Below are 12,498 nucleotides of genomic sequence, written 5' to 3' on the forward strand. Positions count from 1 at the left end.
CATTTGTGGGCTGGAGGTCCTGGGTTCTATAAAAAGGCAAGCTAAGCAAGCCAGTAAGTAGCACCCTCCATGGCCCCTGCGTCAGCTCCTGCCCTGTTTGAGTTCCCGCTCTGACTTCATAGATGACGAACAGCAATGCCGAAGTGCAAGCCAAATGAACCCTTCCTTCCCCATGTTTTTCGGTCACGGGGCGTCCTCGCAGCCATGGAAACCGGACCATGCTGTTCTTATTTCTGTATGAGCAGGACTATGTTTGAGCCTCCTTTAGAGTGTTTCTCTTCTAAAGCTGCATTTACGAGCTATTTAAGTGTCTCTACAGTGACCCTGAGAAGCAAATGGGGCATTATGTTAACGCTGCTGGCAGAGACTGGCCTTGCCCTAGACTTTCACCTTTAGCCAAAGCATCCATGTTGGGACCTTTGTGAGCCCTGGGTGGAATTGCTTGTTGAGAGAAGGCAGTGGAGCACACCTTTAGTCTCCAGCACTCTGGAGACAGAGGCAGGCGGGTCTCCATGGAAAGTTCCAGGCCAGCCAGGGCTACATAGTTGAGCTGGCAGTTTCAAACACTCCATCTACAAGCACTCCAGTCTACAGCAATATAGGCAGGGTAGGAGAAACTGGGGGGTTGGGAAGGGGGGGCACCACAGTCTCATCCTAGGGACCTTTTTGTGTGTGAGCTCATACCAAGACTCTCCAGAGTCTCCTTTCCAGATATGAAGTGACTGACTAGTCCACACAGCCTGTGCCGCTCAGCAGAAGCTGCTTTTCCCCTTGAGTTAACAGATATTTTGAATTCTACTGTGGGTAACTGGGGTACAGGGCAACAGAAAGCCTTTTATAGCCCTGTTTAGCAAGTGAATGGCCTCCGGATGGAGGTCCTGGTCTCATTTGCTATCTTTCCCTGTTTTGGGGTTTTTTGTTTTGTTTTGTTTGGTTTTCTCCTGTTTCAATGACTGTACCGGAGTAACCCGCAGTCCTGGGGCTGGAACACTGAAAGACTGGGGGGGATAAAAAAAACCTTCAGGAAATGGCTCGAATAGTTCAGGCATATTTCTTTGGTTAACTTATTTTGAAGTTTTTCTGTTTTGTATTTTTTTTTCACTGCCCTCATAATTTATCCCAGACAGACTGCATTGTTTTGGCAAGCTCTCGGCCTAGAAGTTTCCAACAACAGCTCCCAGCACTCCGGCTGAATAGAAATTGTCAAATGCACTCTTGGTTCTGAAGTTGAAAATGTATTCTAGATGCAGCCCTTTGCTGGAAAAGTTCAACAATGCCACTCAGACCACCACATGGCAGGACAAAGACTGGCTTCTTTTCCGTTGTTCCTGCCCCTCCCCCCCTGCCGGCTTCACAGGGCCTGTCTTCAGAGGCAAGCTTGCCTCTCCAACCTCTGACTCCTCCAGCGCTCAGTGCCACTAGCATTTACATCACACACTCACCATTGGGACAATCATGCAGTCAGGCTATAAATATTGTTTCATGCCAGTGGGTTAGCATTGAGGTACACCCACACCCCCATCCCCACCCCCATGCAGGGTTTCTCTGTGCAGCCCTGGCTGATCTTGCCCTGTGTAGATCAGACTGGCCTCGAACTCACAGAGGTCCTCCTGCCCCTGCCTCCTGAGTGCTGGAATTAAAGGCGTGCACCACCCCCGCTGGCTAGTGAACAGCTTTTGTGTGTGTGGAGTAGTAGGTTTAGTCCCCCGTTGAGTGTGCATTGGGTATGCTTTAGGGGCTGGAGAGAAGGAAGGAAAGCTCATCGGTTAGGGATGCTGGTTGTTCTTGCAGAGGAACCAAGTTCATTCCCTGCCACCCACATCAGGAGACTCACAACAACCTACAAATCCAGCTCCAGGGCATCTGACGCCCTCTTCTGGCTTCCACAGACGCCTGCACTCACTTGCTCTCTCTCTCGCACACACAATGAAAAAAAATAAATCTTAAAAATACCATTTTGAAACCTTTAAGACATTTATATAAAGCTATGAAGCTCTCGTTTCTTTTCATTAAATATCCTCTTCATCATTATTATTGGTATTTATTTTGAGGCACGGTCTCACTGTGTATCCCTGGCTGGCCTGGAACTCACTAGGTAGACCAGGCTAGCCTCAAACTCACAGAGATTCAGTCTCTTGTTTCTGCTCTCTGAGTGCTGGAGTTAAAGGCGTGTGCCACCAGACCTAACCTGCGTATTCTCTATGAACCAGGTTGGACATGGTGTCCGTTTACCTGTTTGCCTATTGGGGAGGAAACTGATCCTAACGCTTGTGCACGGGAAGCAGGCACCGGGCCACATCCCGGCCCTAGTTTCCAGTCACCAGGGTCAGACCACTGCTGTTACAGAATGGCAATGCACTAGTTAACCGGCTAGCTCTTTTCTTTTTGCCTGTTTGGTTCGTTGTTTGTTTGTTGAGACGGAATCTCATGGTCTCAGCCCCCCAAATGCCGGGATTATAGGCGTGGTCTGTGTTAGGCTTGGCTTGTACGGTACCTGTTGTGAACATTTTAAAGGGTTTCGGGGCTGGATAGGCGTCTGAGTCCTTACAGGGCTTGCCTAGCTGTCAGCATGGCTCTGCATAAAACAGTGTGGTAGTACCAGCTGCCGTCTCAGCCGGTGGGAGGTGCAGCCAGGCAAGCCCCCGTGGTCAAGGTCATCCTGAGCTACAGGAGGAGCTGGGGGCCGGCCTAGGCAGTCAGGGGAGTCTGCCGCAAAAATAAAAACATGTAAACAAGCAATCGAATCAATAATGGTTTCCTAGGTGTTCACGGGTGAAGAGCTGCTTGCTGGCCAGAGGCTGGGCGGAGTCATTCTGGCCGGCCCCTGTTCGTCAGCAAGTCCAGAGAACTTTTGCTTTATTGGTTAGGCTTTCCTGAGGACCTTTGTGGGTTTGTATCTTTTGATGTAAAGAGTGCCTAGAAAATGGGTTATGCCGTGCTATGTTACTAATATCCTATTACATTATTAATATCTGGTGGCTTCTATGGCCCTGCTCTCTTTCCTGGCTGCATCCGACCGGCTCTTGGCAGATGGGGTGGGCAAGAATGTGTTACTTTATAAACTACACAAACTGTAAGTTTAATGTTGGATAGAGCGGTGCATGTCTGTGATCCCAGAGGATTGCTGTGAATTTGAGGCCAGTGTGGGCTACATTAAGGAATTCCAGGCTAGCTAGAGCTATGGTGTGAGAGCCCATTTAAATAGAACAAAAACAGACAGATAAGGGGAAAGAAATCCTATAAACAAGTTCTTTTCAGCCACCAGATTTTTGTTGTTGTTTTGGTCATCCCAAGAAAAAGAATACAGGGTGGGGAAAGGCTAACTAAACCCAGACTATTGAACGTCAGAGTTTACCTTTCTCTTGGCACAAAGACTTTGAGAAATGCCAGAATCCAGAGACCCCGCTGGGTTCCCCCAGGGCCTCCCCTGCAAGGAAATCAGGCCCATCTGCCAGCTCCGGGGACAGGGGGACAGACTGCCAAGCACTGCAGATTCTGAGCAGCCTGTGTGGATGCACCATGGAGCCCTCATGGAGGCAGGGAATGGAGGGTAGCGCGAGCCTCCTCCCCTTGCAATATAAAACAGCGCAGGCCTCCCTGGATAACCGTTCAGGGAAGCATTGAGAAGCCAGTGCTCTGACCACTGGGATGCATTCCTAAGGTCTTTGCTGCTTCCCCCCAAGCCCTAAACTTTTGGTAATACGAAATAGAGTTTTTATAGTTTTTTGGATTTGTTTGGGTTTTGTTGTTGTAGTAGTTGTTTTTTGTTTGTTTTGTTTTGTGTTTTTGTTTGTTTTGTTTTTCATGACAGGTTTTTTTTCTGCCTAATCCTGAAACCTTTAACTGCCCTGGCTGTCCTGAAACTTGCTCTGTAGCCCAGGCTGGCCTCAAACTCAGAGATCTACCTGCCTCTGCCACCACCCAGCTGGATTTTTATAATTTTTTTTTAAAAAAAGATATTTATTTTCATTGTATGCGTGTGAGTGGTTTTGCCTACATGCGTGCAGGTCACGGAGGCCAGAAAAGAGCATTGAATCCCCTGGAACTGGATGTGGGAACTCAGGGCCTCCGCAAGAGCAGCAGATGTTTTGTGCTTTGAGACAGGATCTCACTATGTAGCCCTGGCTGTCTTGAAACTCACTTTGTAGACCAGGCTGGCCTGGAACTCACAGAGATCCCCCCACCTCTGCTTCCTGAGTTCTGGGATTAAAAGCGTGCACCACAATGCACCCAGCTCACTTTGTTCTTAAGACCCTGTATCAAAGCAAGCAAGGAACACTGCCTGGCCGTCCCCTTTGCTAGGTATCACAGGTGTCATGCATGGGAAGACAGATGAGAAGATGCAGCTTAGGTAGGTACTGTCACTTACCATGCGTTGGTGACAAAGTACTCAGGGTCATCATGAGACAGGAAAAGGTCCTGAGGGTGGCCATGGACATAAAAAGAGTTTTGGTTGGCATTTCACTGTCCCCGAGACTGCCAAGTCTGGTTGAAGGTCTGTGTGCCACTTTCTCAACTTTGCTAAAGTCACATGGAAGATGGCAGTCCCACTTGTGGTCTTACCTGAGCAAGTGTCACATGGGCCCTCTGTTTTCCCAGGATGCGCTGCAAATGGAACCCAAATCATTTAGCTCACTGTCCCATGCATATGTGTAGTGTATGTGTGCTCACGAACATGGAGGGCAGATGCCAGCCTTCCAATGTGGTTCTCTCCTTCCTTTACGGGAGACACTGGAATAGACCTCAGGTGTCAGGCTTAGCAGCAAATGCCTTTACCCACCGAGCCATCTTGCCAGCCCCTTCCCCAGGCTTTAGGATTCGGGAAAACCTCAGAAAGAAGGGTCTGCACTTTTGTAGAGGTGGAGTTGTTGAGCTTCTTGAAGGAGCGTTAGTCAATTGGTGAGAGGTGAGAAGAATTCCTCAGAGTCTCAGAGCTAGAGAGAACAATGGTTCTCAACCTTCCTGATGCTTCACCCTTTCAATATAGTGCCTCATGTTGTGATGATCCCCAATTGCAGAATTATTTCCCTGTAACCATAACTTTGTTGCTGTTATGAACTGTGAGTATCTGATGTACAGGATATCTGACATTACACCACTGCGGTAGAGGGTCAGAACCATGCATGCCCACCGAACAGCGGCTCTGTCTTTCTGTGGCTGATCTTTCTTGGTGCAAACTGGCTTTGGGAAATGCTTGGGACGTCTCCCCATCCAGCTGCTGAGCAGTTTGTCACATACAGCTTACTTTTTATCACCCGTCACAATGTGGTCAGAAAGGGACTCTATTATCTCACAGAACAAAAGAGGACAACTGCTCGTGAGGTACCCCTGGGCTTTGTCACCTTTCCAGTGACACCAAACAATCAACCAGAAATAATGGTGGACACCTTTGATCCCAGCACACAGGAGGCAGAAGCAGACAGATCTCTCTGAGTTTGAGGCCATCCTGGTTTACATAGTAAAACCCTATCTTAAAGAAGCAATCTAGGGTGCCTTAAACTTATGAGTAGGGAAAATAACGATTCGGGGTGACGCCCCAGTCCTCACTGCTTATGTGAGACAAGTTTTTGAGCGGGTAAAGGTTGCTATCTAAGGCGACCCGCCTACTTTGCGGGATGCCTAAGTAATGCAATCTGCCCGACCCCTAATATGATCAAAGAATAGGAAAAAAAAAAAAAGCAATCTAGGTCTGGAGAGATGGCTCAGTGGTTAAGAGCACTGACTGCTCTTCCAGAGGTCCTGAGTTCAAATCCCAGTAACCACATGGTGGCTCACAACCATCTGTAATGGGATCTGATGCCCTCTTCTGCTGTGTCTGAAGACAGCTACAGTGCACTCATATACATAAATAAATATTTTCATCCAAAGCCTTCATTCCCATACAGAGGCCAGGTGGGGACAGTGTTAAGTGAAATCCGGAGGCTGGAGAGACACCTCAGGTGTTAAGAGCACTGGTTGCTTTTGCAAAAGACCCAGGGTTCAGTTCCCAGCCCTGACATGGCAGCTCACAACTCTCTGTAACTCTGGTCGCGGGGGATTCTGATGCCTTCTGCTGGCCTCCACAGACATAATACGTGCACAGACACACCTACAGCAAAACCACACACATTAAGTAAAAATAAATATTTACCAAGAAAAAAAATTTTTTTAAAGAAACAAACCCATGCATAGTAGGGGCCACACCTGGGCCCATTTGGGTTTATTTGGGGAGATTCCCCAGGGTTTCTAAGTAGAATTATGATGCATAGATTTAATCTTTCCAATGGCAACTAGATAACCTGAGTCTCATTCAGTTTGTCCCTAACTTAACGTCCTTGGGCAAGGTGAGCCTTTTGAATTGTGTAGATCCATTCTGAAATTCTCACTGAACACACACACACACACACACACACACACACAGAGAGAGAGAGAGAGAGAGAGAGAGAGAGAGAGAGAGAACTGTATGTAAGATGTTCTTAGGATAGGAACTTTTTTTTAGGCTGGTGAGTCAGTGGTGTGGTTAGGAGAGGAAATTCAGGCTCTGAGATAACCACAGTCTCCTCGCCCACCCCCCTTTTTTTTTTTAGTTTTAGGTCTTAGGTATTTGAGACTAGATCTCTCTGCGTAGCCCTGGCTGTCCTGGAACTCTCTATATAGACCAGGCTAGCCTCAAACTCACAGAAATCTTCCTGCCTCCTCCTTCCAGTGCTGGGGTTAAAGGTGTGGGTCACCGTGCCCTACTGACCGAGGCTGTTTTGACACAAGTTTACCGAGAAGTGAAACACCATGGTGCTTAGCCTTAGACACCAGGAGACACAGAGTCAGACTTGTTGTTACCTTCAGTTGTCCCCCTAACCCATCCCACCCCCGTTTCCCATGTGCTTCTTCATGGATGTGCCTCTGTCTGTCTGTCTGTCTGTCTGTCTGTCTGTCTGTCTCTGTGTGTGTGTGTGTGTGTGTGTGTGTGTGTGTGTGTGACACCCCACATACATGTTCTGTTCTGTTTTAGGATCATTTCTCTGAAATAAATAGGCAACCACTTGATCTGATTGCAGTAATGTTGTGTCTGGAGTGGGATTCCCCTCCCTTCTCCTATCCGCCCCCCCCTTTCCCCTGTCTTCCCCCTCCCTTCCCCTGTCCTCTCCTTCCTTCCCCTTTCCTTCCCTCCCTGCTTCTCCCCTATGAGACTTTCCAAGAAAGGTCTGTGAGTGAGGCAGAAGTTATTTTAGAAGTTTTAGCATACATGGGAACCCCCCTATTAAAATATTCGTGACAGCGAGAACCGAAGAGTTGGGGGGCTCAGGTCGGAGGCCTTGGCGATGCAGATGGGAGGCAGGCAGGGGATGATGATCAGGATGGCTGCTGTCTGCCACTCGGGGAGGAGTTTTTATCTAGGAGTGACTGCCACAGAGACTTCAGTTAATGTGCTTGGCAGGCAGGGGAGTGGGGGGTGCTCTGTCGGTGGCGGAAGGCACAGCATATGGCCAGAGTGTGGACAGGCCACTCCGCCAGCAAAGATGAAGAATGTGGTGGCCAAAACGCACCCAGGTTAGCAGAGCCTGTGTAGCCAGGATGAGCTGACAGGCCGAGGGCAAAGGGGAACCGTGGCTAAAACACACCCGGGTCACCTGAGAAGACTCCATGCCTTAGAGGACTGACTGAAAAGCCCCGGGGAATAAGGAAGCACTTGGAAATACCAGGTGCCATTTCTCATGAATAGGGAAGAAAATGAAGGAAGCCACCAGGACCTTCCCCTTGGCCTGCCCAGGGAGACCGGAATGTGTGGGGAAAGTGGTTAAGGTCACCAGGTCAGAAGCCACTGAGAACGTTGGAGAATAAAAACTCACCCGAGTGGGCTGGAGACATGTGCCTAGCATGAGCCAGCCCACGGGTTTCACTGATACCCAGAACCCTTCCCTCAAACTCACTCAAAAGAGCACTGGCTGCTCTCTCAGAGAACCGAGGCTCATAACCACCTTTAACTCCAGATGCCTTCTCCTGGCCTCCTTGGGCAATAGGACATGTAGCACGTGGATATACGCGCGTACAAAACAGCCATATACATTTAAATATGAAACTAAACTTACCTAAGGCTCCTGAAGTGGTTAACGGGTAAGGGTGCGTCTTAGGGTTTCATTGCTGTGAAGAGACACCATGACCAAGGCAACGCTTATGAAAGAAAAACATTTGGGGCTGGCTTACAGTTTAGAAGTCCATTATCGGGCTGGAGAGATGGCTCAGAGGTTAAGAGCACCCAACTGCTCTTCCAGAGGTCCTGAGTTCAATTCCCAGCAACCACATGGTGGCTCACAACCATCTGTGCCCTCTTCTGGAAGATATATCAAGAGAAGATATATATATATCAAGTATATCAAGTGATTTGGGCCCTGGTATGCCCCTTTGTAGGCTTTTGTCTTTCTGTATAAACAGTATTTTCTTACTTTTGCCCCAAGGCGCGACAACAAGCTCAGATGCGCCAGCAAATGGCAGAGGACAGCAAAGCTGATTACTCCTTAATCCTGCAGAGGTTCAACCAGGAGCAGTGGGAGTACTACCACACCCACATCCCCAACATCTTCCAGGTAAGCGCCCCACAGCGCTCGAGGATTATGAAGACGGATGTTCTGATGTGACAGGGCCTCACTGTAGCCTGGAAGTCACTGTGTGTGTACCTCGGCTGGCAATCATCCAGCCTGTGTGTGTGCAAACGTGTGTGTGTGTGTGTGTGTCTGTGAGTGTGTGTGTGCAAACGTGTGAGTGTGAGTGTGTGTGCAAACGTGTATGTGTGTGAGTGTGTGTGCAAACGTGTGTGTGTGTGTGTGTGTGTGTGTGTGTGTGTGTGTGTGTGTGTAGCCAACTTGGATATACATAGGTACACCATAGGCATGCCTAGTGACCCTAGAGGTCAGAAGAGGGCCTTGGGTCCCCTGAACTAGAATCGCAGATGATTATGAGAGGACACGTGGCTGCTGGGAATTAACCTCAGAGCGGCCAGTGCTCTGAGGCACTGAACCTTCTCCCCATCTCTCGCCCTTTTATCTGAGGTTGCGTCTCTGTGGCAAGCTGGAGAGATGGCTTTGGAGAGATGGCTTTGTAGTTAAAATGCCTGCTGCTCCTGTAGGGAGTTTCCCAGAACCCACATTGGGTGACTTCACCACTGCCTTCAACTCCAGCCCCAGGAGATGCCATCAGTTTTGGCACCACCGTGGACATCTGCACACAGATAGTATACATTCACACACACACACACACACACACACACACTAAATCTAAAAAAAAAATCTTAGAGTGCAGTGACTGGCCAGCAAGCTTCATGGATTCTCCTGTTTTGGGTCCTTGGATAGGGCTTACAGGTGCTTCCCACACACCCAGCTTTGTGTAGAGTTTCTGGACGTTAATGGCAGGTCCTAAGCCTGCACAGCAAGCATCCTATCCACCGAGCCATCTCCCCAGCACCCACCGAGTCGCTTCCCCTTAACCTATATGTAGATCAGTCGATGGCCAGCAATAAAGAATGAAACAGTGCTAACTCGGGGTTCACTGGGTGCCTGTGTAGACCTCCTGGTTTTCATTGCACCCCCGTTTTTGCAGGGGCTGAGATTTTACAACTGTGCCTTTTAGCTGAGCACTTCCTCTTTAAAGCATACTCTGGCTACAAGAATTGCCTGCTTAGCTCCAGGAGACAAAGCAGCATTCAGAGCTGTGCGATTTGAACAAACAAGTATTGTTCCCCTTGAATTGTTCTCGTTTTCTTTTTAAAATCTGTGTGTGTGTGTGTGTGTGTGTGTGTGTGTGTGTGTGTGTGTGTGTACAGACAGTCTCACTGTGGACCCCTGACTGTCCTGGAACTCGCTCTGTAGACAGACCAGCTTTGACCTCAGAGATCCCTCTGCCTCTGCCTCTGCCTCTGAGTGCTGGGGTAAAGGTGCTACTCAGAAGCACCTACTATGTGGAGGCTCTCACACTGATCTGAAGCTTGCCCTCAGAGCTGGGCAGGCCAGCAGCCAGGGCTAGAGATCTTCCTATCTCTGCCTCCACAGTGCTGGCACCCCACCCCGCGTGACCCTGGCATTTGTGCGTGATCATTGAGGGTTAAACTCAGCGGCAAGAATTTTACAAACTGAGCTTGGATCCTATCTATTTTTTTTTGGGTTTTCCAAGACAGGGCTTCTCTATGTCTTGGAACTCACTCTGTAGACCAGGCTGATTTTGAACTCAGAGATCCGCTTGCCTCTGCCTTCCAAGTGCTGGGATTAAAGGAGTGTGCTGCCACTGCCCGGTTCCTGCATTTGGGGGGGGGGGGGCGGCTATCTCAAGTGCTCAAAAAATGGAATAAGAGGCTCTGGATGAAGCTCACTGTGGAGCACTGGTTTGTCACGGTCACAGCTAAGCCTTTCCTTCCGTCCCCAACACGAAATCAGTCAAGACACACACATACACACACACACACACACACACACACACACACACACACACACACACTCACACTTTATATTCCTATTTGGAGACTTTTCGTCTGTTTCTTATTTGTTTTTTTGAGACAGAGTCTTGCTATGTAGTCCAGGCCAGCCTCAAACTAGTGATCCTCCTGCCTCAGCTTCCAGAACACAAGTATGACACCACCACCATGCCATTTGGGGAATCTTTTAGGATTTGAGTTCCAAATGTAGAAAAGCCAAAGTAACAGACTGAAGTAACCCCTTGGTTGGGTCCGATTGGGCTCTCAGGGTCCCCACCACGAGCCTTCAGGTCAATATTTCTCAACCTGTAGGTTGAGACCCCTTTCACAGAGGTCGCCTAAGACAAACACAGGTGTTTATAATATGATGCATAACAGTAGCAAAATCACAGTCATGACGTAGCAACAGAATACCTCTATGGTTGGGGGTGGAGGGTCACCCCCATGAGAAACTAACTGTATTAAAGGTCCCAGCGCTGGAGGGTGAGATCACTGCTCTGTGCTGTGGAGGGGCAGGACTCCGGTTCTGCCTCAGCCTGGGTTGCTTTGAGACAGTGGAGGGGTGCGTATTGCCAAGGAGGATACTAATAAAGCTAAAAACAAACAAACAAACAAAAACAGCAGACATGGACCTCTGTTGTAATCCCAGGACTTCCCACGTCCATAATGTTTTTGTAAAAGTCTCAAAGCTAGCCTGTCTCCAAACAACAACAACAACAACAATAACAATAAAGTCACTGTGGTGGGTTGTACTTCTTTCTTGGTGCTGTGATAAGGCCCTCCCACAAGGCCAGCTTCAGGAAGGAAGGGTTTATTGTCTCACAGTTGAGGTTATCCTGGTGCAGAAGTCACTGTAGGAGAAGGTGCTGGTCACATGGCATCAGGAGTTGGGAAACAAGGGACGGTGGGTGTTAGCGCTCGGTTCACCTTCTCCTCGTTTAATTTTTTTCTATATTTTTATTTTGTGTGCATGAGTGATTTTTATTTTCATGCATTCTGTGCATCATGTGCATGCAGTGCCTGTGTTACTCAGAAGAGGGCGCTGAGGCCCCTGGGACTCTAGATGGTTGTGAGCCCCGTGTGGGGTGCTGGGAAGCAAACCCAAGTCCACAGGAAGAATATCCAGTGTTAACCACTGAGCCATCTCTCCGGCCCCCTCTCCTCATATGTGAAAGGATTCACATTTATTCATTCATGTGTTTAGTATGTGCTTGTGTGTGAGGCGGATGCTTGTAACACAGTGCCCACAGTGGGGAGAAAACGTACCGCTTTCTCCTTGCTGGGTGGGTTCTCGGGTTCGAATTCGGGTTGTCAAGCTTGTTGACGAGAGCCAACGCACCTGCTGAGGTGTCTTGTGGGCCTGCCTTCCTTTTCCTAGGCTGGAACCCCAGCACGGTGAACAGTGACGCCCACATTTAGGGTGGGTCATCCCACCTCAATTAAACCGATCGAGAAACCCCTTCATTGGCGCACCCAGAGGATGTTTGGTGACTGTAGATCCTGCAGACTGAAACCAACATTCCATGGCACAGGAGTCTCCCTGCAACTGCACTTCCGTTGTTCAAAGGGCTCGCTAGGCAGCCCAGCCATTCACTGGACCCCCATAGCAGGCTGTACAGTAAATGCAGGGGAACAGTAATCACCCCAAAACAACCACCTGGGTCAGCGGTAGACCGTTTTATACATGGTCTGCTCTTTGTAGAAAATCCAAGAGATGGAGGAGAGGAGGATTGTGCGCATCGGAGAGTCCATGAAGACGTACGCAGAGGTGGACCGGCAGGTGATACCCATCATCGGGAAGTGCCTGGACGGTATAGTGAAGGCGGCCGAGTCTATTGACCAGAAAAACGTAAGCGCGGTCACTGGGCTTCTCTGGGGGCCATCATCTCTCTCCCTGTCCCACCAGCAGCACCTGGTTCAGGGACCCTGACAGCTGCTGGGTGTGGTCTTTGTCCTTTTCCACTGGAAAGGCCTTTCTTGATGGCCTCAGTGTTTGGGGTTTAGTTCCCCCGCCCTTCTGTGCAAAACACACCCATGGGGTCATCACTGAATTGAATGGA

General features: G+C 49.1%; 1 protein-coding gene and 1 non-coding gene across 12 annotated transcripts in view; both read left to right on the top strand.

Moving 5' to 3' along the window:
* Fnbp1 (formin binding protein 1) overlaps window positions 1–12,498 on the top strand; it is a 114,268-nt gene that overhangs the window by 73,005 nt on the left and 28,765 nt on the right. For all 11 annotated transcript variants that reach the window (XM_032902826.1, XM_032902817.1, XM_032902818.1 and 8 more), the window contains exons 7-8: window positions 8,433–8,561; window positions 12,141–12,287. In XM_032902826.1, coding sequence (XP_032758717.1) covers window positions 8,433–8,561; window positions 12,141–12,287 — 276 coding nt within the window. The remainder of the gene's footprint in view (window positions 1–8,432; window positions 8,562–12,140; window positions 12,288–12,498) is intronic.
* LOC116902649 lies at window positions 5,490–5,640 on the top strand. The gene has a single exon (XR_004388216.1). It is a non-coding gene; the product is annotated as a U12 minor spliceosomal RNA (small nuclear RNA).

Source organism: Rattus rattus, chromosome 5, assembly GCF_011064425.1.
Source record: "Rattus rattus isolate New Zealand chromosome 5, Rrattus_CSIRO_v1, whole genome shotgun sequence".
Lineage (NCBI taxonomy): Eukaryota > Metazoa > Chordata > Mammalia > Rodentia > Muridae > Rattus > Rattus rattus.